This window comes from Neltuma alba, unplaced genomic scaffold (genome assembly GCF_004799145.2).
Source record: "Neltuma alba isolate B1F8T4 unplaced genomic scaffold, ASM479914v2 tig00012255_pilon, whole genome shotgun sequence".
Classification (NCBI taxonomy): Eukaryota; Viridiplantae; Streptophyta; class Magnoliopsida; order Fabales; family Fabaceae; genus Neltuma; species Neltuma alba.
In genome coordinates, this window is record NW_021636781.1 from 341,922 (window position 1) to 367,392 (window position 25,471).

General features: G+C 33.7%; 4 protein-coding genes across 7 annotated transcripts; 3 read left to right on the forward strand and 1 right to left on the reverse strand.

The window, feature by feature from the left end:
* Positions 1-1,339: 1,339 nt before the first annotated feature.
* Positions 1,340-3,262, reverse strand: LOC114725578 (pentatricopeptide repeat-containing protein At4g21065-like). The gene has a single exon (XM_028912105.1). The coding sequence runs from the start codon at positions 3,257-3,259 to the stop codon at positions 1,535-1,537; it is 1,725 nt and encodes a 574-aa protein (XP_028767938.1). The 5' UTR covers positions 3,260-3,262; the 3' UTR covers positions 1,340-1,534.
* Positions 3,263-4,439: 1,177 nt separating this feature from the next.
* Positions 4,440-8,660, forward strand: LOC114725579 (chaperone protein dnaJ 10-like). The gene is made up of 9 exons (XM_028912106.1): positions 4,440-4,587; positions 5,029-5,088; positions 5,366-5,448; positions 5,761-5,926; positions 6,045-6,174; positions 7,137-7,295; positions 7,434-7,609; positions 7,858-7,938; positions 8,395-8,660. Exons 1-9 carry the CDS (start codon positions 4,501-4,503, stop codon positions 8,491-8,493), a joined length of 1,041 nt encoding a protein of 346 aa, XP_028767939.1. The 5' UTR covers positions 4,440-4,500; the 3' UTR covers positions 8,494-8,660.
* Positions 8,661-11,905: 3,245 nt separating this feature from the next.
* On the forward strand, positions 11,906-13,159 carry LOC114725589 (protein CASPARIAN STRIP INTEGRITY FACTOR 1-like). Its single transcript, XM_028912117.1, has 3 exons — positions 11,906-12,085; positions 12,411-12,466; positions 12,970-13,159. The coding sequence occupies exons 1-3, from the start codon at positions 12,007-12,009 to the stop codon at positions 13,099-13,101; spliced, it is 267 nt and encodes an 88-aa protein (XP_028767950.1). The 5' UTR covers positions 11,906-12,006; the 3' UTR covers positions 13,102-13,159.
* A 6,091-nt stretch (positions 13,160-19,250) lies between these two features.
* Positions 19,251-23,633, forward strand: LOC114725567 (uncharacterized). 4 transcript variants are annotated; one of them, XM_028912094.1, is made up of 4 exons: positions 19,251-19,673; positions 21,820-21,866; positions 21,971-22,941; positions 23,228-23,633. In XM_028912094.1, exons 1-3 carry the CDS (start codon positions 19,343-19,345, stop codon positions 22,913-22,915), a joined length of 1,323 nt encoding a protein of 440 aa, XP_028767927.1. In that variant the 5' UTR covers positions 19,251-19,342; the 3' UTR covers positions 22,916-22,941; positions 23,228-23,633. The 4 variants fall into 4 exon arrangements, with proteins under 4 accessions (XP_028767927.1, XP_028767926.1, XP_028767928.1 ...); XM_028912093.1 differs by having other exon boundaries at positions 23,231-23,633; XM_028912095.1 differs by having other exon boundaries at positions 23,332-23,633.
* Positions 23,634-25,471: the final 1,838 nt, after the last annotated feature.

Below are 25,471 nucleotides of genomic sequence, written 5' to 3' on the forward strand. Positions count from 1 at the left end.
CCATCTAGATTTATGCAGAAAAATTCAAATTGGTAACCATCAACTTTAGTACTAATTTATTATTTTTTTGGGGCCCAAATAAACACTAACCTTAGAAATCATAAAGATGAAAGAGGGAAGGACGCATAAAATAACAATTTAGAGATAATAGAAACCTAGGGGAGTGGAAAAACTTGAAAGAGAGTGACTTCAAAATACTTTATTGTCTAATTTGTTAAAGGATCTTACAAATGAAGAAACACTAAGACTATTTATAGAATGATAAGGAGGACTATTTAAAATATAAGAATCCACACTAATCCTGGATGGATAGGATAAGAAATAGGATGGGTGAAGTCTTATCCACACTTATTCAAATGGTAAAAGATAATCTGTATATTTTAATTAAAGTCCTAACTATTCAAAATAAAGTATTATTGAACACAAAATAGCCTTTTTTTGGGCTACAAATAACCATTTTTTGGGGTCAAACACAATATAACCTTAACAACGCTCCTTTCGGTCCAAAAAAAGAAAACTTAACAACTCATGGACAAGCCTCCCCTCCCACATAGCCCAATAAGAGTACTTTAGACTGACAAAGTCCATCCGACTTGCTGTTATGGGAACAAGTTCATTTCCCCATACAAGTCATTCTAGAAACAAAACAATTAGTATTTCTCTATCCAATTGCAGTTATGCCGGTAAAAAAATCACATTGATCACTGCAATCACTAATTATTCATTACAAACCTTGACTATTCATAGTAGTGTTTCCAAAAATGCATGAGAGGCACAGCACAGTCCAGATTAGTTTACTAACCAACCAAAAACATGAGAGACATGATCAAGCATGTCACTTTTCATCAAAACTAAGGCAAACAGCATAGAATTCTGACGTAGGAAATTTCTGTCAGAACATGCACCTTGCTTTTGAAGAATTTAAGAGCAAATCTCCGATAGGTTTCGCAAGTTATCATCATAAAGTAGTAAAAAGAGTGGATACCAACTGTGTAATCATAAGCAGGGTGACTCACAAGAAATTGTCAAGGGTATTAACTTCAAAAGAGAGTCTTTGGGCGTTCTGGTTGCACCGTTCAACAACAATAACAATAATAAGAACAAACCTTATCTCGGTATGCTTGCACCATTCATCCTTGCAATAATCTTATCAGTCTCATTCTGTCGCATGTTTCAATTTGCAGTTCACAAAAGGAGGCAGATTTTAATGCACTCCCAGATAATTTCTCCACCATAAAGCCACATTTCTTATATCCTTGTTCTTCTGACTTCTTAGATTAGTCATATAAATAGCGAATCTCAGGAATAATAAATAGTTCAGCGACTTTTTTCCCCACTAAAGAAAGTAATAAGCAAGATAGGTAAAAGAATGAAAAGGAGTTTCTGCTTTTAAGTCAGCATTCCAGTGAACATTTCAAATATATACATTTTTCAGTTGACAAATTATGCCTCAAAACTAGCAGTTCCCGTGTCTTGTATGCTTCTGAATATCTCATTGCACATCAATTGCCAATATCTAACAACAATCTTAATGCTACCAGTAATTCTTGCAAGAGCAGTCACCATTTTTGAACTGATGAAAACGTATTCTGTCTCTTACTATGATATCTCTTTGGTACACCCTAGAGACTAGTTTCATAAATTCATGACAGTCATCACAAGACCTTAGATTTTTCACGATCCGGATTTCAGACCCTGGACTTGTTCTGATTAATCCAAAAGCAAGAGCAAGTTTCTCACTGTGGTGAAGCAGCTGATTGGCTTTTTCCTGATCATCTCCCTCAAGCAAGACTTCAGAAACTTTTGGATAATACCCTTCTTTTCTCAATTTATCTACCATTTCGTTTAATTTGAAATATATGTTCTTTGCTTCAGAGTGATTATAATCTCCCATCAGAAATTCATGTATCACACCTTCAACTTCAATCCTGCTACATCCTGCTGGCTTTACTAGTCCTTTCTGTTTCATCAGCTCCCTCGCTTTCGCCTTTTTACACCACTTTCCCTCTGATGCATAAACATTACTAGCAAGTATGAAGCTTCCACTATCATCTGCATCCATCTCTTGTAACCCAAGGTGTTTCATCAAACGCTTAATTCTAGTAGTATCCCCATGAATATTACAAGCCCATATCAGGGTTCTCCAAAGTATTGCATCAGGTTTGATAGGCATTTTATTAATAAACTCTTCGGCTTCTTTTAAACGACCTACTCTGGCTAGGAGGTCTACAATGCAACCGTAGTGCTGAATAGTTGGTCTTATACCGTATCTTTTTTGTATGCTACTAAAAAATTTGTAACATTGAGGAATCGAGCCCGCATTCCTACATGCTGATAAAACTGCGGTCATTGTCTTTTCATCAGGTTTTATTTTTGAAGCTTCCATTTCATAAAACAGGTCAATAGCTTCCTTGCATTTTCCATGGCTAGCCAGGCCAGAAATCATTGCCGTCCAAACAAAAACGTCTCTGTCCATGATATCACCATTAAAAACCTGCCATGCACTTTCTATACAACCGCATTTGGCGTACATATCGAGGAGCGCTGTCATAACATTACCCTTATAATGAAGCTTCCTCTCCTTCACAATTTTATGCACTGTCTTCCCCACACTTAACGCTCCCATTTCAGCACATGCTCTTAAAACAGATACAACCGTAGCATCATTCACCTCAATCCCACTTTCCAACATTTCTTCAAACTTCTTTATTGCTTCAGCAGGCCGATCATTGTCAACAAGGCCATCAATCATAGAAGTCCAGGACACCACATCTCTCTTAGACATTCTATCAAACACATCATATGCATTTCCCACTTCCCCAAACTCTGAATACATATAAATCAAAGAATTCCCAATATGCAAATCCGAACTCAAACCCATTTTAGCAATCAACCCATGGATCTGTTCCCCTTGAGGGGTGAGATTCAAACGGACACAACATTTGAGTACAAAGGGGAAAGTAAACTTATCAGGTCCAGGCATGTTATGGGACGGTCCATGGAGCATTGAGAGGAAAAGAGAGAGAGCTTGTGAGGGATGGGTGGGGTCGGAGCTCCAAGAGTAAGCTCGGATGATGGTGTTGTAAAAGTAAGAGTTCAAAGAAGGATTGGATTTGAGGATGAGACGAGCGTGGTTGAGATCTCCGGCGGCTGATAGGGCAGAAAAAGTGAAGATATTGGACAAAATTTTCTGGGACTCGCTGGTCTGTGTGTTTCCTAATTTCAGAACTCGTGCGTGAAGTTGCAAAGCCTGGGACATGGTATTGACCTCCATTTTCGAACAAGGTTCTGCAATGCCTTTATCTCACACTCTGTGAAGTGGCCGGCGGGCGCGCAGAACTCTGCATGGTGGTAAATGGCAGTTACAATCCGTTGCAAACCGTTACTCACTGTTGGATAAAATCAGTATCAATAATATACGGTATCGCCGTAGTATGCCGGCGAGGGAGGAAGGATCGCGAAGGTCATAGGCCGGCTAAGACGGAAGGACCAGGAATAATCAAGAGCTAGTGGGGAGGGGACGAAGAAGCACGCACAAAAATGGCCACGGCGATGAAAACAAGCTCCGTGACCGCGAGGATGGATAGGCTAATCAGCAACGAACGGATAGGATTTTTTTTTTTTAACAATGAACGCTCAAGATGTTTTTAGTTTCCCGATCGGCCAATTAATCCTGTCTGTTCTTTTTATGCGGCAAGCCCCTGGCGCTTGGGCTTGCCGCGTAAAAAGAAACGAGTTTTATTTAGGTATTTTTTTAGAAAATATTTTTCTCAAAAACCAAAGCTTATACTTCATTAAAATATACTCTTTTAATCCTTAATATAAAACCCATTTAACTAATTTGATTAGATTAAGAAAGTTAGATAAGTTAGTTAATTATAAGAAAAGTGACACATTTTTTCTAAAACACCATAATCATCTTTCTTAATACTTCCTCTCCTTCTTCTATTTGATTATGATTGAGGGAGTATTCATAGGGATAATTTAGAGAAAATTGATAAATATGAAAAATGAGTCTTATATTTAAGATTAAAACCAACTCAACACTTGGGTCTTATATTAAGGATTGAAAGAGTAACATATTTCATATAGTTAAATTTTTTTTAAAAATGTATTAATTTTTTATTAAAATATAATAAATTTTTAACTTTATTTTTATTTGAAATAATACATCAACGCTAAAAATATAACGAAATGACGTGATGAATAAGATAAAAAGCACCTTCTCTCTCCGGCCCGTGATTACCAGAGGAGTAATAAAGAGCGAAACAAGTTTCTCGTCGTTGGGAAAATTACGTTATACCTTCGACTCCAAAGAAAGAAGGAAATCACAAAAGCGATTTAATGTACTTTCGTTCGCATTCATCTTGAGGGTTTTCACCATTTAGAATGTTTCGCTTGCAAGTGTGTATCAAATCGTGGTCATAATAACCGGGTGACTGCATTTTCACAAGTTACTTATTCGAGAGATTGGAATTGTGATTCGGATATCATCAAGCTATGGTGAAGGACACCACGTACTACGATACATTAGGCGTCGACGTTGATGCCTCCTCTGCTGAGATCAAGAAGGCCTACTATATCAAGGTAAATCCTTCTCCATCTATGCTTAATATGTTTCCTTTCCTGAATTCTGAGAGCATAAATGGGCGCCGAACGAACTCACATTTGACGATGCTTCTGAACTTAATTTTGTGTTTATATTTTGGAATTAATTAATCTGAAAGGCGTGATGTGAACGTTCAATTTGTACCAGTGCATTTGTTTAACTTGATCTTGCCATACAGCTAATCTGCATTGTACCTCCCTGACGTACGCCCCTGAATACGTTAGATGATTATGTTTTCAACTGAATCACGTATCATTTGGAACAATTTCTTACACTTGCATAGTGGTCTTATTCGTCACATAAATGTGTTTAATTTGTCAGATAGAACTTAGTTGCTGACATCTTAGATGTACATGGACCTCTGGTGTTGTGTTTATGATTGAGCTAGGCTGCTGACAACTTTTCTTTCTTTTTTTCAGGCAAGGATAGTTCACCCTGATAAGAATCCTGGGGATCCCACAGCTGCCAAGAATTTTCAGGTGAGCACGTTGAGGAGTGAATGGTTTGATGCGGATTTTGAACTCACTGCCCTTCATGATACAATGTCGTACTCTATAAAGTATTATTTATCATTCCTGGTTGGTTTTTGTGTCCGAACATGAATCAGTCATAAAATTTCTTGCCTGTCATTCTTTTATCTCTGGTTTCTTCTTTCAGTTGTCTTGAATGTGGTTAAAAAAAAAGCTCAAGACATCTCGTGTTTTCTCTTTCAATTTCCTTTTCATGGAATATGTCCTGTATGGTATCTGTGCACAGCAACTTGGTGAGGCGTACCAGGTCTTAAGTGATCCTACAAAGCGTGAAGCATATGATAAGCACGGAAAGTCAGGAGTACCACAGTAAGTTTACATACAACCTCATATATATATACACATACATACACATACACATACACATACAAATATACATATACATATATAACTGAAAAAAGAAGTTAAAATCTGTTTGGTTATGATCTCCATCATTTCATGAAATTCTGTCTCTGCAGTTGAAGCCATAAAGTCATGATTTTAGAGTACTACTTATACAATGTTTATACTTTGATGACCTCCCTCTGATTTTTCCTGTTGTGTCTTGCTAAACCAACTACTTATTTATATATGTGTCGATTGAGAAAGTGAATAATATATACTGAACATTTTGGTTGGCAGAGAATCCATGTTAGACCCTACAGCCGTATTTGGGATGCTGTTTGGGAGTGAATGTTTTGAGGAATATATAGGGCAACTTGCATTGGCTTCTCTAGCATCCATAGAAGTTGAGGAAGACCTACAAGACCCTGAAGTTCGTAAGCTAATAATTCAAGAGAAGATAAAAGTACACTTATTCGATCTCTCTCTCTCTCTCTCTCTCTCTCTCTGTTATCCCATGCAGTTTCTGCTTCCCACTTCCTGTTATTAACTGCTGAACTGCTGTAATTTGGATCCGTACGTAGGCATGGCAGAAAGATAGGGAAGAAAAACTTATAACCGCTCTTATACATCACCTCCAACCCTTTGTCGATGGTAAAACAGAAGAATTTACAACATGGGCAAATTCAGAAGCAGCCCAACTTTCACAAGCCGGTACTAACTATACTCTTCTCTCTTGGCAGAGGTAGAATAGAATAGAGAAGTAAAAAAAAAAAAGAAAATTATAGATGAAAAATGTCCGTTCGGTATAAATTACTGCTAAATAAGAATAACAAATGTATCATAAAAATTAAATATCTCGATTCTTGGCCCAAATAATATTTCATTTGCTAGCCAACTGGGGCATTACTATCAATGGAGTTTTGAAGATACCATAAGCAATTTGGAGGTTTGAGTTTTTGGCATTATGGCATGTTTGATTTGAAAATTAAAAGGAAAAACGGGGAAATTTTTTTTTTCAACACAAATTTTTTTATCTCTCTTTAGATTTTAATAGTTTTTTTAAGGTAGATTGTTCTCTCTCTCTCTTTTTATTTCATTCCATTTTACATGCCAAGGCTCTTATTCATTATGATTTTTTTTTCCTTGTCTGCTCCAAAATGCGCTTGTTGCTATAGATTCTTTTCAATTTGATTAATCAAAATTTCTGTTTCAAACTAAAATGAGTACTATGTCACCAATTTCTGGTGCAATATAAGGTTTGGATTTATTTCATTTACAAAAATTTTTAATTGAACTTCGAAAGCTGTAAGACTTATAAATCAAATATATATATATATATATCATGATTTACCAATATGCAGAATGTTTAAATATGTTTCTTGAGTGAAAGTATGATACTAATTAATATCTCTTAATGAAAGATATCTTTTATGAGAATATCATGTCTTGATTGCAGAAGGCGTGCCTGTGCCTTAATTGTGAGCAATAATCTTAGAATACTAATTAATTGCTCTAAATTATTAATAATTTAGAAAGTGAAACATTCGATAAAAAAAATAAAGAAAGAAAATGAAAAATCGCAGTATCTTGGGCGATGAACTTCCTTTTTAAGTGTTATGTACTGGTTCTATGCTAAGGATTTATTTGTTTAGTAATATATGACACTATTCCAGCTTTTGGAGAGGCCATGCTACACACAATTGGGTATATTTACACGCGAAAAGCTGCAAAAGAAATTGGAAAGGATAACCGATATATGAGAGTACCTTTTTTAGCAGAGTGGGTAAGAGACAAAGGACACAAGATCAAGTCACAAGTCATGGCTGCTTCAGGTACTCGCTAGACTAGACAGTATATTTGGATATTTCATCCGAAAAAGGATTACTTGATGGATTGGAGGCTTCATGATGTTGGAAAAGTTTCAAGTAATGACACTGATATGTATACATATATACTTGAGAATTAATTAGGTGCTGTGAACTTGATTCAAATCCAAGAAGAGCTGAAGAGGCTAAACCAAGGAGGAGAAAACAAAGACGAAAACTTGGAGAAAGCGATAGAAGATAAGAAGGATGCCATGATTCATTCCCTTTGGCAGATCAATGTGGTTGATATTGAAACAACTCTCTCACATGTCTGCCTAGCTGTATGTTTTATCACCGTTTGTTTTCTGTAGCTTAATTGACAATTTTTATCATATTGATTAATACCGAAAACTTCCAAGCCACAACATATGTTGTACTCAGATAATTTACATCACGTCTTTCTTTCTTTTTTTTTTACATTCTTAATTTACTTCTGCATATATCTTTCTTTATTCTTTTATCCTTCTCTAGTTTTTACTTTAATTGCAAGACTTTTAAAAAAATGATACTTCACTTGTTTCTGGCTCAGGTTCTTAAAGATCCTAGTGCCAGCAGAGATGTTTTAAGGCTACGGGCTAGAGGGTTGAAAAAGTTAGGAACCATTTTCCAAGTAAGTGTTGCCAACTAATTAATCATAGAATTACCAAAATTTTTTGTCTCTCAAGTTTGCCTCAGTTATTGATTTGGTCCTGAAAGTTTAATTTTATCAAATCCTTAGAGTTTAATTTCATAACCGTACACAATTAGTTCTTATGGTTTAAAAAAGCTGGAGGATCATATCGTTACAAGAATGAATCTGAACAGAAGGTGCTTGTGAATCAGGTGATTGGTTTTTATTTTAATATTTAGGTTGAAGACATATAATCATAAACACAGATGTGATGTAATTATGTATGGTTATGAAATTTTAGGGACTTAAATTGACAAAGATTAAACTTCAAAAACCAAATAATAAATTAGACAAACTTAAGGAAACAAAAGTTTCATTATCCTCTAATCATAATTTGCTCTTGATTTGTCTGTATTTGATTAACAAGAATCAACTAATCATTTAGTTTTGATGCAGGGTGCTAAGGCTGCATACGCAAGAGAAAACAGTCTACGCAATGAAGCTGTCCAAAAGAACCAAAGTGACCAAAAACCAGAGGGTGCTTCTTCATCATAGTTATCTCTCCATGGTAGGAGTCTGGCAGTCTCTATGAGTTTATTACATTGACATGTTGTGAATTCTTTCGTTAGTTATTCTATTGGACGATGAAACATGTTATTCCTAGGGGAAATTCCACAAATATATATACAATTCGACACGTACATGGGACTAATCTCTTATGTTTAATTTTAATTTTTTGTTGGCTCATTATCAGAATATTCACACTACAAAGAACTCAAATCATCCCGGTACTTGTTGGCCAAAGATATCTTCCGAGTACTTATTTACGTAAACAACAATTGACATTCAAACTCCCAACCATTTATTTAAGCGATGAGAGTTTTTTTCCCATTTACACCAGCGTGAATTACCAAAAGATGTGCCTTTTAATTATCCTAGAAATGTTTTATATAATCAGTTCATTGTTGAATGGAGCAAAAGTTGCTCCCCTAAAAATGATGGAAACTGAATGCTTCTTTAATAATGGTTTAGAAGAAATCCCCATATATAGAAGAAGCAAACAAGGTGACGGTGTCTTCGTGATAATGATAAGAAAGGAAGAACGTCCACTTGGAAGCGCAATGTGACAAAGTAGCAATTAATATTATTATAAACAATCGCAAAGAAGATCGATCATATCCAGAAAGGTGGCTAAAGATTCCCAGCGCATCATATTGATGCCAATTCAGTCTCCACGGTATTACTTCTGGTCCTTAATAGAAGAACTAGTTGATTAGTTTAAGAGATAAAAAAATCTAGTTAAGTTAGTTATTTGGAATAAATAAGTATTATTTTTCTTAAAATATCTTTGCTAATCATGTATATTATATTAACTAGAACTACCATTTGATGAAATATTTAACATATGCAACTGGTACAAGGGTTACCTTAGAAAAAATGAATAAGTATGAGGGATAAAATGGATTAGGATCTTATATATAGGATTAACATGAAAGTCAAACTAACTCTTATATTGAAGTCCATAAGTAATATTAATTTATCCGAAATCTCAGTCTTATTAGAGACCTCCTACATTAGATGGAGTTTGAGGCTTTATAATATTTTGATGAGAATGATATATCTTGCTATGAATTTCGTTTGCTTGCTGATTATATCGACTGATGGTTCCAAAAGTTTTTTTATTTTAGTTTCTAAATTATATTCCACGCGGAATTTAATTAGAAAACTTGAACTTTCCAGTACTATATGTGTGTTTTGATTGCGCAGAGAGATGACAGGAAAAACTTGTAATTCTGGTTAATCTCTGGAGTGCATATGTATAACTAAAATAGTTTCAGAGATATTCGCTAATTCAATTCTCACTTTTAAATCATTACATACCTAAGAAAAGAGGCCACCCTCTCTTTTTGCATCTACGAGCACAATTCTCACACACACAAACACACACTGTCGATTATTGTCTGAACGCTCTCTTTAGTTTCCTGTCTCTCACTTCCATCAATCCTGTTGTGGGTGGACTGCCAAACAGTGAATGAATATAAAAGATGCCAATATCTGATCTTGCTTGATCCATTCACGAGATTCATAAATTTAGAAAAAGAAAAAGAAAAGACAACAATAAATTGTAACCTGCAGGGGTTTGGTACTGGGATTACTATGATCTATTCAAAGATACCTCTACGATCATTTCTAATATATTTCACCGAAAACTTATTAGTTCTTATATGGAGGTTTAATAAGTTTGTAACTTTACCCTTATGACACACACGCTTTATACACTCCCATTTAATAAGAGGTAAGGAGGAAAATCAGTGATAAAAAATTTATTATCTCTCTACCTTATATATAAGAACACAACGGTGTCATGCATATTCATTATTATAGATATGTATGAGAAATTCGGTTTGCAATCTACCATATATATGACCTTCCACTATGATCCTATCAGTTTGATGAAAGCATATACTCCTCCGGTCCTTAATATAAGACCCATTTAATTAATTTGATTAGATTAAGGAAGTTAGATAAGTTAGTTAATTATAAAAAACGTGATACATTTTTTCTAAAATACCATAATCATCTTTCTTAATATCCCCTCTCCCTCTTCTACTTGATTATGGTTGAGGGAGTATCTATAGGGGTGATTTAGAGAAAATTGATAAATATGATAAATGAGTCTTATATTTAGGACCAAAACTAACTCAATAATTGGGTCCTATATTAAGGACCGGAGGAGTATAATCATATAGTGTGAGACTAGATTGTTAAAGTGGTGTGAGGATGATCAATTTAATTAATGATTGAGTTTATATATATATATGGAGAGAGAGAGACAGAGAGAGAGAGAGAGACAGGATAATGCTTCTTCAAGTAAGGGATGGAGCATGTGAACATGGATCCCAAAAGCACTTTTGCAGAAAAAATGGGTTAAAGATAAAGGGCACACATATTTAATATACATTTTAACCTCAGGCAGTGCTTCTCTTCTATTCTCCACCAAAGTCCTCTCATTTGCTGTCGCTGTCTTTTAGGCTTATTGATACCACTAGTCATTCCGAGATATTAAAATTATATTAATGTGTCTTATACCTACGTTGTCTCCTTTTGAGCCCAACCATGCAATATGTATATGCCCTTACCTATTCATCTCAATCCCTGAGCGAGAAAGTCATATCCCTATCCATGTCATAAATACTTTAATGGTAGGCTTCTAATTAGCTAGATTATGAAAAAGTTAATAGGTTGAGTCAATTATGAACAATTATTTTCAATTATAATGTACGTATATAATTCAAAGCCACAGAGATATCAGATTGATTTACCCGACTCTTCAATAATTAATTAATTAATTCAGTATAGCTTATTGAGAGAATTTGATTTATGACAAAATGTAGTCAAGTGTGTGCGTGTGTATGAGTCAACGAGTAACTATTTAAGAATGAATTTTGGTTAAAAATTATTTAATACATATTTATGATTCAATATTCGATTTAGCTATATATTTATGTTTTTGTTTATAAGCTTTAACCTACAAATTTTTCTGCACTATTTAGTCGTGATGAGAAGTCAAGCAAGTGGATCCATCAATCAATCAATGAATTAATTAATTCGTTTTCAGGGATATTTGTATTTCAAGTAGCAAAGGTCGTTTGGTACAAATTAAATTAATATAATATGAGTTAGGTATCCAGGAAAATATAATTTTGTTGTAAAGCATGCGTGAAGGAAACTCCAATAATTTTCCACTAAGGGGTCAGATTTCAACTATGGTCCTATAATGAATTGATTAATTGATTAATCAAGTTTATGGCATTCCACTAACTTCTTAGACTTAGTGCCCCAACAAAGGGAAAGTGGTCACTTTTTACCTTTTTGTGTTTGAATTCCTTGCTCAAGAGAACAGAAAGTTTGCTTTCTTTAATATAACTGTCAATTTTCTTCAATTCTTTCTTCGACACCACACTACCCATCTCTAGCCAAATTTATAGTTTCCTGCTAAATATACAGACAGTGAAGCATCATATCATAATAACTTGGCCTGCTTAGTTTTCTTTTTTCTAAGAGATAATGGGTAGTCTCGTGCTTCTCAAGAAGTTCACCATCTTTCTGCTCATTTCTCTGTCACTTTTCACTGCTACTTTTGCAGGTTGGTGTGTTTTTTTTCTTTTTTTGTTGGAAGTTTTTCTGATCTCTTGAGGACTTATTTGGTGCCAAAAAAACCCTAGCCACGTTGCCAGAGAAAGCTACCTAAAACCAAGTGCTTGCATGTGGAAATAATTAAATTTAACGTACATTTTAGGGATTTGAGCTTGATTCCATCTTTTGAGTTGCTTAGTGCAGAGCACATGTGAACTTTATTGACTCTTTGATACTTGACATGTGTGTGTGTGTGTCTGTCTATATGTATGTATGTTTCGTTCTCGAACCATATATATAAGCTCGCAGTTTTGTTGTGCTTCATGGATTTGCAGGTCGAAGAACAAAGTTTGTCAGTAAGTTGCCTGCAGATGTGGATGTTCAAGAAGAGGTAAGTGTCTGAAAATCCTTTGTCTCGATCATTGTTTCTGATAAGTTTGTGGTTCAAGAACGAACTGAAGAAGAAAACCCACAGCACAGATAACTAGCTAGTTAGGTTTCATCTGTCAACATTGTCATCATCATCAACCTCTTCATGCATCTCACTTACAGTCTTTTTAAATGATCATCGATCAAGTAATTCCACTTGTGGCTCCGGGCCAAAACCCTTCAACGGATAAATGGGTTACTAAAGTCGCCCCTTCCCCCCCCCCCTTTTCCCCTTGACACAAATGATCATATAGATCTCTCTCACACTTTTGAGGCGTGCCACCTGACAGTATGGCGCATAAACCATGAGCAACCAATGCCATGTATATAGATAATACTGAAAACTGGAAGGGCATATATATATGTATATTGATATTATTAATTGGTTTGTGTATAATAGATATATATATAGTTAAAATTAATTAATGGAATTGAATAATATATGTGTATATATATTTGGTGTAGGAGGTGGGAAAGGAGGAAGAGAGCGTGATGCATGAGAGGCTGCTGAGGGCAAATACAAGAGACTATGGAAGATACGATCCTTCTCCAACTCTTTCCAAGCCTCCTTCCAAGCTCATTCCTAACAGTAATTAATTGCTTGACCTCTCTCTTCATATAAATATAGAGAGAGAGGGAGGGAGGGAGAGTTATGATGGGATCATACCAATATATATATATATATATCATAAATAATCCATCCCTACTATCGTATTTATGTAATATATACAAATATATAGTATACTTGGTTACGTTATCATGAGGTATGTGTTGTTATCATATATGTTGTGAACCCTAACAGTTTAATATAAATATATGCATATGTATTTAGAGAGGTATGTGTTATGTTATATAAGTTTTGTGGCATGCATGCATGGTTTATGCTTGTGCTCTAAAATAATTAATCTTGTTAATTTAAACAACGCGGATATTAAATTTGATGATCTAGACCAATATCACTCCACATTTGTTATGGTTGAGTGGATTTTTTTTTCAAATGAAAAAAAAAAGCCAAATACACACACATATTACTTGTGATCCTTAACATAAGATCCAGTTCACTAATTTAAAAAAAAATAAAAAAATTAGTTAAGTTAGTTATTTGTAATAAATATGTGTTGTCTTTATTATAATACCCTTATTATTCATGTGTATTAATTTGAACTACTATTTGACGGAACTTTTAACATGTGCAAACAAGAGGTACATTGTGAAAAAATAGATAAATATAAGAGACAAAGTAGATTTTAGAGTCTTATATTTAGAACCAAATTGAACGCTAGTATATGCTTCTTTGGTTGCATGCATTGTATATATAAAAAGTAATGTAGTGGAAAAGCACTTGCATAAACACACTCTCTGTATGTGTGTTTTGGTTTTGCTTTTACGTGGTAATCAGTTTGTTGTGATGTCAAGCCTAATTGCATCCAATATAGTAATCCTCTTTACGCCTAAAATCGCAATGGAAGATGGTTACATTATAATATAATTCTTGTTTGAAGTATACTAAAACAATGGCCATGCCTATTAGTTTACGTTATATTTATTTCTGTCAACCACTTTGCAAGTAATCAAAAGGCCCCAATATAATCCTATGTTTAGATAACCCAAAGTCTTTTTTTTTAAAAAAAAAAAGGAACCGGATGCAAGCTACTACCTCCGGTCCTTAATATAAAACCTCGTTTGACTTTTGTTTTAGTCCTAATTATAAGACTTTAACCCATTTTGTCTATCATATTTATGTATTTTTTTCCCAGGTAGTCTTTCTAATAATAATAGTTCTAGCCAACACACTTGATTAGTAAGGATATTTTAGGGAAGACAACACATATTTATTATAAATAACTAACTTAACTTATTTCCTTAATCTCCTTAAATTAGTCAACTAGCTCTTATAATTAAGACTGGAGGTAGTATATTACTCATTCCCTGGTCCTAAAAAACAATTAAAACTTCAATATCCGATAAAATCATATGGTACGCATAAAAATACAATGAATGTATATGATATAATAAGTACATGCACACAAAATAGAAATGTAAAGGTGTATCATTGATTAAGAAGGCACTTTCGCCAGAGTATATTCTACGCAACAGCTTATATGCTATACTTCAAATTATATATGCACACATATATAATTAAAACGGGTCTTCTGTGTTTTCAGGAGCCCTAGCTGGATCCATCCTTGTAGTTCTCTATTTTGTATATTTAATATATATTAATGGTATAAAATTAATTAGTTTATTCACACCGGGATAGAAAATTAATGAAGAAAGAAAATGACAGTTTCAACCATGTGCTAAAAGATGAGGTCACTAGGTGATGGTGCGTGGAGAAGTTCACCATTCACGTTCTGCTTAAAAAGAAAAGAGAAAACGGGCTTTGTATTTTACGGTAATTATCAATTAGGTAAAAACCCCAAGGATATGTTGCCATTGGCAAAAATAGTAGGCCCTATATCTCATTGGTTTGGACTTGCATCAGTGTTTTTCTTTTGTCAAGTATATTCAAAATATTGATGGACATTAAATATAGACGTCTCTTTTAATGAGATTGTAAAAGACTAACATTTTTTTCTGGTAAAAAAAAAAGACTAACATTTGTTCTGGTAAAAAAAAAATACTAACATTTTTTATTAGACTTTACTTTGTGATTATATCACAGTGTATCTTTTGACTTTAAATGTAGGCCAGTATAGAAAGTTGTGTTCGCGCCACTTTAATGTTCTGATCAAAATTTGATTCCAAAATTATAAATTTGGATTTTTTAAAGTTCTAATTATGATCTTCCCAACTCAATAGTTAATAGCATGTGTAATTATTATAGAAATAGATAGTGATAAATTTTGCATGTCAAATGAAATCTATTATTATATCTATATTGCATAATCAACAAATAAAGAAATTATTCTCAACATAGGATGACATTTGGAAATGAAGTTATCAAATCTTGTGATAAAATCTTTTTTTTTGGGGAAAGATAAAAAAAAATCTTTGAAATTTCAAAATCCAAAATCAAGAATAACTAAGAAAATGTGTTATTATTTTTTTAATATTGTTAATTATTATTAAAGTGTAATTAACAAGACTTATTTGAAATTTTGAAATTCAAAGATATTTTTTTAGGATTCTGTTTTTTTGTTGTTGCCATTTTTCGAAATGAAGAGTTAGAGCATGCTGATGAGAAAATTCTGAACTTCGAAAATTACAGTGAACCAATATATGGAGGCCGCAAAAAATCAATAAATCAAGAAAGAATTTGATTATTATTATTATTAAAAATATAATAAACCTATCATTTATAAACAGATTATACGTTTTTTATATCTATTATATTAAGTTTTGTAATTCTTTATTTTTAAAATATTATTATTTTATTATAAACTTATATAAATAAAAATAAAATAAGATATATGATTATGTATGATTGGAAAACTAAGTATTTTCTTTTATAAACTCTTTAAGCTTTAACAAATGGCCTTATTCGTTTGCCAAACTGCGGATTAGTTGACTGTTTGTCTGTTTCGGTGCCAAACCTATTTCATTTTTAATTTATATTTATTTTTATTCACAAATTATATATAAACCCCACTCAGCCAATTAAGATACAGTATCAAACTAAAACAGAAATTAAAGTTCAAAAAATAACCAAAATAAAATTCTAAAAAAAATAAATTCATTAAAATATGTACGTTTACTGAAAAATTAATTTTATCTTGGGATAAAGGATGTGTTTTTGCCATTTTCCCCTATCAATTGTGTAATGTGTGTTTGCTGAAAAATAAATAAGTTGCGTTTTGACTCGTCAAGGGGCGGCGTCTAAGCCACTCAGGTCAGTACCTAACTATTATTATGGGATTGGAAACGTCTTCGTCGTCAAATGCTCATTTTCTGGGCCAAGTTGATTTTATTTTTGACTTTTTGGGTCTTTAATAAATAAAATGTGGGTCTTGTGAAGCACTTGAAGTCTGGAATAAATTTATTATACGTTAGCTAAACCATACGACTCTCTGACTCTTGATGAGCTAAGAGTCATTTGACCAAAGTTTTTTTTTAATAAAAAATTTCATTTTTTTTCTTTCGATTTGATTGTAATTTTGGTCTTGAATTTCACTTTTAGTGCAATTCAAAATTCCTATAATTTTAATAATCTAAAATTTTAGTCTCCCAACTCCATAAAATATGTGATTTTATTTTTTTCAAAATATAAAAGCTAATATGTTAAATGCTTAGATCATGAGATTGAGTTCCATTAAGTCTAATGCAAAGACTTAGTTACAACTGTATGTCTGTAATAGAATTATAAAGATTAAATCGCACCAATTTAAAACTACAGACACAAAAGCATTAATTTTTACTTTTTCCAACAAGAAGATTAAGGGGACATTGGGTTAGCTTTTTAAAAGTGATTTTATAGAGTTTGAAATAAATATGTAAAAAGAATTTTGTTTTTACTTATATGAGAGTACTTTTTTTAAATGTTTTTTTTATGATTTCCAAACACCGCAGGAAAAGCATACTTGAATTAATAATTATTAAAACCCTTTTTTTTTTTTCAATATTTCACAAAGTGAATAATGTTAAATTAGTTATGACCCCACACATACATGTATACACGCACCTTAAGCGTTCAAAAATCTTTTAGCCGAGTTGTTTACCAATCAAACAAGAGGACTAAGATTTAATTATATCTTGGCATCTTGCTTCAATTTCATAATGCATGAGAATTCATGAAAAAGATACACCCAGCCATGTGAATGAAAAGTAGAGCATTTAATATTGCGATTGCTTTTATTTAAAAAAAAAAAGGAGAAAGAAAACAATATTACTCCATCGTCCTTTTCTTTTCCTTTCCCCCTTTTGATCTCTCCATCTTCCCTTTTCCTTTAATTTGAGTATTTATATATTAGTATCTTTAATTCTAATTATAAGATCTCGAGTTCGTAAACGAGATCTTATAAGTAAGACCGGAAATAATATACACACACCAAGTTTGCTCATGAAATCAGGAGTGAGTATAATAAATATCATGTTGTCTATAAATATATAGATGATTTGTATTTCTATTATTATTATATTATATTCAGCAACATATATCATGTACAAAAGTTAATCATGCAATATAAAATATTTTATATCTATTATATTTGTATTAAAATATATAATACCTAGTCAGATAATTAATTTATAAAAGTAAAAACTCATTAATGTCTTCATTTAAAAAATTATAAATTTAAAAGATAAAATGAATTAAAGTTTTATAGATATTTTTGGCCAAATGTATACATGTCAAATCCACTTTTAAAAATATGTGTAAATAGTTTAATAATAAATCTGGCAAAAAAGTTTAATACTCCTCTTGTTCTTAATATAAGACTTAATTGTTAAGTTAATTTTGATAATAAATATAAGACCTATTTATCATATTTATCAATTTTTTCTAAATTACCCCTATGGATACTCCCTCAACTATAATCAAGTAAAAGAAGGAGGAAGGATATTAAGAAAGATGGTTATTATATTTTAAAGAAAACATGACATATTTTTTATAATTAACTAACTTACTTAATTACCTTAATCTAATTAAAGTAGTTAAATAAGTTTTATATTAAGGATAATAAAAAAAAAGTACCTGACCGAATGAAGGCTCGTCATGTTCAATGGCAACGCCGAACCGAACCGAAAATAACAAGCACGCCAACAAATTCCTAACGGCGTTAAGACCATCCAAAACAGCCTCTCCCTTCCTTCGATCCCCGTCTTCCTCGTCTTCCCCTCTCTGCAACAAAGGGCACAGTCTCCTTTGTTCCTCACCTTCTCTCTCTAGAAGCTTTCTCTCCTTTGCTTTCAGGAAAGGTGCGGCTTCGTCACGTCAGCTTTGCTCTTCTGTATTCGTATTCAGAGACTCGTATTACTATCATCTGCGGGGGAAACTCAAGTATATATCGATTACCAAATTCCTGAAAGAAAGGTCCCCTTAATTTCTTTTCTTGCACAGAAATTTTTTTATTTCTTTTTAGCGTTTTCTTTTTCTGGTGGTTTCTACTGTAAATTCCGTGTTTTCTGCATGTATTTGGGATCGGGGTTTTGAATAGCTTCAAATTTCGGGCTAGTTGTGTTTTACCCCGGTTGATTACTACTCACTCTTAGTTCCCTTTGAGTAACTCATTAGGTTGCCTGTCCCTTTCTGAATTTTCCTTGAAATTTGTGGTTTTTGCGGATGATGTTTGCTTTCCAATGAGGCTCCCCCACGTTGATTTGCGTTTATATAGTAGAGTTGTGATCCAATTCAACATAATCTTCTTCGTTGAACTCTGTGTTCACTGGAGATGAATCTGTCGAGTTACATTGCTTTTGCAGTTGTTTTCGCTTGCTAATATTCTTTTGGGATGTGTGTTTAGAAGCATCCTTTTGGAACTTTGGCCCAAAAAAAAAAAATCCTTTTGGAATGGAAGATACTTGAAACTCGTGTGTTGGTGACTACCCCCACACTATCGGCCACATATACTCTCTGGGTTCTGAACCTTTTTGGTCTCCACTTTCTGTAAGGTTCTGGGGGAATTACATCCAAATCCACAAAAACTGCTAGCTGTAGAACGATGAATTTTTTGGTCGGTTGTTTTTTCTTTGTCAAAATTTGAATTAAAATAATAATGTGTTTCAGACTTTCAGTTACTGCAGCTCCTGTTATATTATCGATTATCTACAACTGATTTTATGTTTACGTCATTACCATTCCAGGGAAACCTGTATTGACAAGTTAATGGTGCAGATTTGTATCTGGTGATGCAACTGGTGGTGTTGATATAATAGGGTTAACATTGTTGCATATTTGAGCATGGGTGCTGTTTGTTGTGTTGCTTCCAAAGATACAGATAAAACCAGACAAAGTGGATCAGCTAATGAAATTTTACATCGAAACAATCGCTACTCTCCAACATGGAGTTTTCGTTGGGACCATCGAAGACGTGTGGCTGGTGAAGATGCCTCTATAAATTGGCTTTCTGATGGTGTTAGCCAGAATGATGGATCAGAAGACAAAAATGACTCAGCATATAAGTCAGATGATGGATTGTCATTGCAGACTTGTGAAGGTCATAGAGGGCAAAAATCACCAATTTCAGAAGGAACTGCTGAACATGCAAGGACTTTCACTTCGGGTAACTTTTGTGGATTCTTCTTTTAATTTAAGATAAGCTATCACCTGCTTGGAGTGGATACTGATAATTGGATTTTGCATCTGTCACTTTATTTTTGAACTATTTATCTTTAATATGAGATCAAATGCCAACCTATTGGATGGAATGGTGATTGTAATTGCAAATTTGGGCAGGAAATATGAAATAAGTGTGATGTGCTTGCGTAACATTCAGGTTTGGACGCATTGTGGTATTTTCTTACATATTTCAACGCTTGTGCTAATGAACTGACGGGAAAAAAATTGATGTTTGCAACTAGGGTGGTTAAAATATGGTGCTGTATAGTCACAAAGTTCTTATAATGCAAAATGTAACTGGAATTACAAAGTAAAATAGCGGTAAATTGTTTCTTTTTTGAGTATCTTAAGATTGGGCTAGCAGCTAATGAAGAATCAATTGATACCTTTAAAATGCAATAGGACCATAATTTATAACGTAAATGGACTGTTAGGCATATTTTCTCAGACAGGATTTGCTCATAACACGAGTTAGTTGATGGGAGAAAACAAATACTCAGTAAATCGGACAACTTTTTTGGTAGTAATGTGATCAGGCTGCCATATTTTGGAACACTGGCATGGTTTTCTATGGGATAATCCCTTTTCCGTTGTACGGAAAGAAGTTGACTAAAGATATTTGAGGTTAACTAGATTGTCGGTCTATGTTTTGCTTAGAATCTGAGGTGAGCTGTACTATTCATGACTTATGAATAATGCAGTTTTCTATAGATTTTATTTTGTAGATAGATATATTGACTCTTGTACTTTAGCACGGCAAGATACCATATATTATATGAACAAGACTTAGTAAATATTGCATGATGTTTTGATGAATGTCAACCAAGTGAATAAGAATAATTAATAAGTTTGACTCTGTTTTTAATTTATTCTTGTGTTGAAAAATCGAAGGAGTGTTAGGCAAAGAGTCAATTCTAAGTGTGCCTCTGTTTTTAAATTATCCTTTCATTGACTGCTATCGATAACTTAGAAAGGAGGTATTCGTTTTTGTGGTAGTTGCTTTTGCAAGAATGGTTGAGTATATACTATCATCTGCGGCTTCAATTTTCCTGTTGCTAGTAAGTTTCGGTCTTGTCATTGTGTGTACTAGTCCTCCATCGTCATGTATATACTTACCAAAGGTGTGTCAAATGTAAGGAGCAGATAATAGGAATAAAAGTATTTAGAAGACTAATTGCACCCCTTTTTACACCCTGTTTACACTTCTAAGATATTACATCTAATTTTACTTTACTGTCTTTTTACATGATAACCCAATGGTATAAAAACAAGGATCAAGTGTGTGAAATAAAGTATTGATAAAATATGGTTAAATGAGACATGAAAGAGCAAGCGAAGACCTAGCCTTTGTATGGAATCAAGTAAATTAAAAATGTAATTAAAAAATCAATGTTTTGAACCTTGGGAAAGAAAATTATTATAGATAAAAGTAGAAATTAGTTATTGATGGAAATCTAGTTGAGAGGAAAGAAGAATTAAAAAATAGTGAAAATTAGAAAAATGTGTAAAAATTCTGGAAGTTGCTATCTTTTGTTGATGTGGAGTGTTTCTGGGAAGGAATGGGATCCTCTCAAAAACGATCCTCATAATTTGTATTTAAAAAAAAGGAAAGAAAACTAGGGGCATGTGGTTGAGTGGTAGGGGCTTATCCTCCCTTAACTAAGGTTGGGGGTTTGATTCTTGTTTGGGTATGAAAAATGTCAAATCTCCTAGCCAGCTATCCCACCTTTTGAGATGCCTACAAATTAGCAAATCGGGATTAGTCTAGGCCATTGATGTACTTGAAAGATGGTCTACCTAGGATGCCGGATGAGGTCACTTAAAAAAAAAAAAGGGAAAAGAAAAGGAAAGAAAAGAAAACAGGCCTTGTAAATCATATTCCTAAATGTCTCAAAGAATTAGGCTGCCCACAGGGGTTTTTTATGCTGTGAAATCTTTTCTGCTATAGGGCTTTGCTAGATGTCAATCTTGATCTGAGACATACATCGTCTGTTTTTGTTTTAACTGTTGGCTTGCATTTTTAATACACTTTACCGGTTGATTCATCTCTGACATGGTTATTTATAGTTCTCTGACATGGTTAATTATGGGTGTGGCAGATCAACCTAATTCAAGGAGTGTCTCCATGGATGGGAGTATGGAGCAGGTGAGGCTATGATAACGAATTGACTTTCTATTGTTTTACATTTTTATGCGGCTGAGTGTCCGTGATCTCTTTGACAATATTCCTATATATGATTTACATCGTAGGTGAAAGGGTCAGTAGAATCACCTATGGGATCGAGCACATCCCCCTCTAAACCACAATTTTCAATGCCTTCAACCTCCTTTCTTGCGTCTCCTCTTTCATTCCAAAGTCACCTATCTCCAGCAAGTCCAGCACTATTAAGGCAACGCTGCCATTCTCCTGGAAACCAAATACTACGGCAAGTTTCTCCTGGTCAAATCCCAGGATTCAAGTCTCCAAGCAGCTTACCTGCTTCAGAAGAAAGGTCTGCGTTTCCTTCTTGGAGCAATGAATCACGTAGGTGCTCCCAAGGTGGTTCTTCTGATGGCTGGTCTATACCTGGCTTTTCTGAGCCAATGGGTACTTCCCATGGAGGAAGATGGTCATTTGACAGTGAGTCCTTTGGATTTGATGATGAAAAGTTTGCTAGAACCAGTAGCCAGATTTCAGCTTCGCTCACTGATGTGCATACATGTTGTGTTTGCTCAAAGCTTTTAACTGAGAGGTCTTCCTGGAGCGCCCAAAAGATAATTGCAAGTAATGAACTTTCCGTAGTTGCTGTTCTTGTCTGTGGACATGTTTATCATGCTGAATGCTTGGAGAGCTTGACGCCTGAAATAAACAAGTACGATCCAACTTGCCCAGTCTGCACCTGGGGTGAGAAACAAACTTTTAAGTTGTCTGAAAAAGCTCTGAAAGCTAGAATGGAGTTTAAGGCTAGAAACAAGAGGTCCATGAATCGAGTTGTGGATAGTGGCACTGATGATGATTCAATCGTGTTTGATCACTTCAAGGGTGGTGGGAACCAACATAAAGTTTCTCGGATGCGCTTGAATTCCAGTGGAAGAAACTCCTCTGGGAAACCCTTTCTGAGGCATTTTTCATTTGGTTCAAAGAGTCGCAAAGACTCGTCAGATAATCCCCTTACAAGAAAAAAGGGCTTCTTTTGGTCTAAATCTAGCAAGTAAAACGATGCCTCTTGGCTCTTCAGGAGGTAAGTTGATTTGTCTTCGTTTTGTTGCTTGCCTCAGCTAATCAAAATTGCATGCGTAGCGTTGCCTTCTGCCATACATTAGCATCATACTATTAAAGGTGTGCTTTTTATTTCCTTGTGTAGTTAAGCAACTATTGCACACGCAGATTATTTTTATCTGGGGTTGGTTTTATGTGGAACAGAAATTAAAATTTAACCTTTAGTATTCCCAATCTGTACATTCTAAGCACTGTGCAGTTTTTTCCCCCGCGTTAATGTATGCCTATTCTTCTTTCTCTTGTTAAAGCAGGCTACGGTGTTGATCTTCTCCCCAACCCCAGACAAAAGATTATGAGGAGGGCTGGATGTTATTAAGTTTTGATTTTGAGCTCCAATCTGTGATTACAACAGGATCAGAGGCTGAAGTTACCTTCTAAAAGTTGAAAAGGTGCAGGATTGGTTTAATATAGAAGGTTATGGTGTTTTGAGACCAGGGTTCTTATTTTGTACAGATGGCCTAGTTTATTGAATGGATATTTAGTATTCACACCCAAATTAAATTGGGAATGCGCTGATGATATATAGATGATGCTTGCCGTTTGCCCTTGGCGAGCTTCTGGTGTGAGGCGATGATTTTTAGGCAAAATAGCAATTATTTGTATTGACAAGTTGCTCGCTTGTAATGAACAGTTTTCATTAACGCTTTGCCTGTAGCAGACTGAATTTGACGCTTTTTTCCCCCATTTTTCATGTATGCATCACCCACTTAATTAAATTGCTTGTTGACTGCATGTTGAATCATCTCGCTGGCAATATAATTGGGCCTACTGTTGAATTCTTTGGTAGGTCCCCTGAATTATGCCATTTTTTAATACGCGTGTTCAAATGCATTTTACTGGTATTAGATATGGAACGGAGTTACAGGGTAAGTTATCAATATCATCAGTATGATGGAATACCATAATATGTGGTACGGTCGATAATATAGGTTGCGTCCGCAAGCTCAACCTACCAACCTGTCAAGTAGTGGGTTGGGTTGATAAAAATTAGGCTCGTTTTAAAACGGATTTTTTGAGACCATAACTGTCAAGACTAAATCCGTGATGGACTAACCCGCAGGGTTGGTGAGCTGGCCTGTTTTTTTTTTTTTTAAACTTCAAATATAATTATGTTTATTTCTTTAGTCTTTTATTTCATTCTTATTATTTAAAATTACCATAATGTAATATATCTTTTATTTTGTATTATGAATTTTACTTATGACAAAGTTAGTTGAGCAAAAAGAAGATGATTCAACTTATGAAGCTTAACCAAATAATTTCATATCTTTATATCACTCTTTGAATTATATCAACATTGAATGGTAGCTCATGGTTGAACACTTGATAGTGATTTGTAACATTGTGTTTGTATTATTATTAATTTAGATTTGTTATGTTTTAATTTGGGATGTATGTTTAATCATTTAGGATGATGTATTATGTATGTTTATAGTAGTATTTTGGAATGTTTGGAATTTTGGATTTTATATTTTATTTATGATAATTTCTATATGCATATTTCATTTTAGGTGTTTAAGAATTATAATAAATTTTATTAAAAAGAAATAAAAGGCACAAAAAAATTAAAAAAAAAGTGGTGGGTTGGAAAAATATCAACCTGTCAAAAGTCGGTCTTTTTAAGATCAGTCTGTCAGTCCTTAAGCTTGTCACGGGCCAACTATCATGATCATCATCAGTATTCAATATTAGCTCCAGTTGAACTCGAGGTACTAATATGTAGCGGATTTCACTAGTTAAAAGTTTTGAGTGTGATTTTTTTTTTAATTTTACGAATTTGCACTCCAATTTTATCCATAAATTTGATTGTTTTTGTTAGTACAATGTTTTTGTTCACTTATTTTTTTGGGTTAATAGAATTTTTAGTTTTTAAAATTTGATTTCATTTTGGTTTTTGATCCTTGAAATTTGAAAGTAAAAATTTTAGACAGACTAAATGAAATCAAATTTTATGAATTAGAATCAAAATGAGATTAAATTTTAGAAATTAAAAATCGTATTAACTCTTTTTTGGTTTTTTTTTAACATAGCAGATTCTATGTTGGTAATTAGGTTCTCTTGTACATCAACAGAGTTAATTGAAGGCATTAGTTTAGTAATGTCATTAGACTTCTAATTATTATTATTAATGATTTTCAATTACATAATTCTTGTAGACAAAAATTGCCGCAACAAGGACGGAAAAAAGGATGATGCTTAGGGGGGCTTTGATGTAACGTGATGTGATGTGGGTCTATTGTTCGATTATGAAACATGAGGAGGAAGCCCCCAGTTGTTGTAAATTGGGAAAAGGCAGCCACATTCAACGAACCCCGACCCATTTGTGCACGATGACTCAACCTCCAACATCGCATACGTCCGTCTGCGCACTCCACCATCCCCAGTGTGCCTTTTTCTTTTTTAAATAAAAGGTAAGTTCTAATTATAAAAACTATTTGATTAATTTAAAAAGATTAAAAAAATAAGTTAAGTTAGTTATTTATAATAAATAT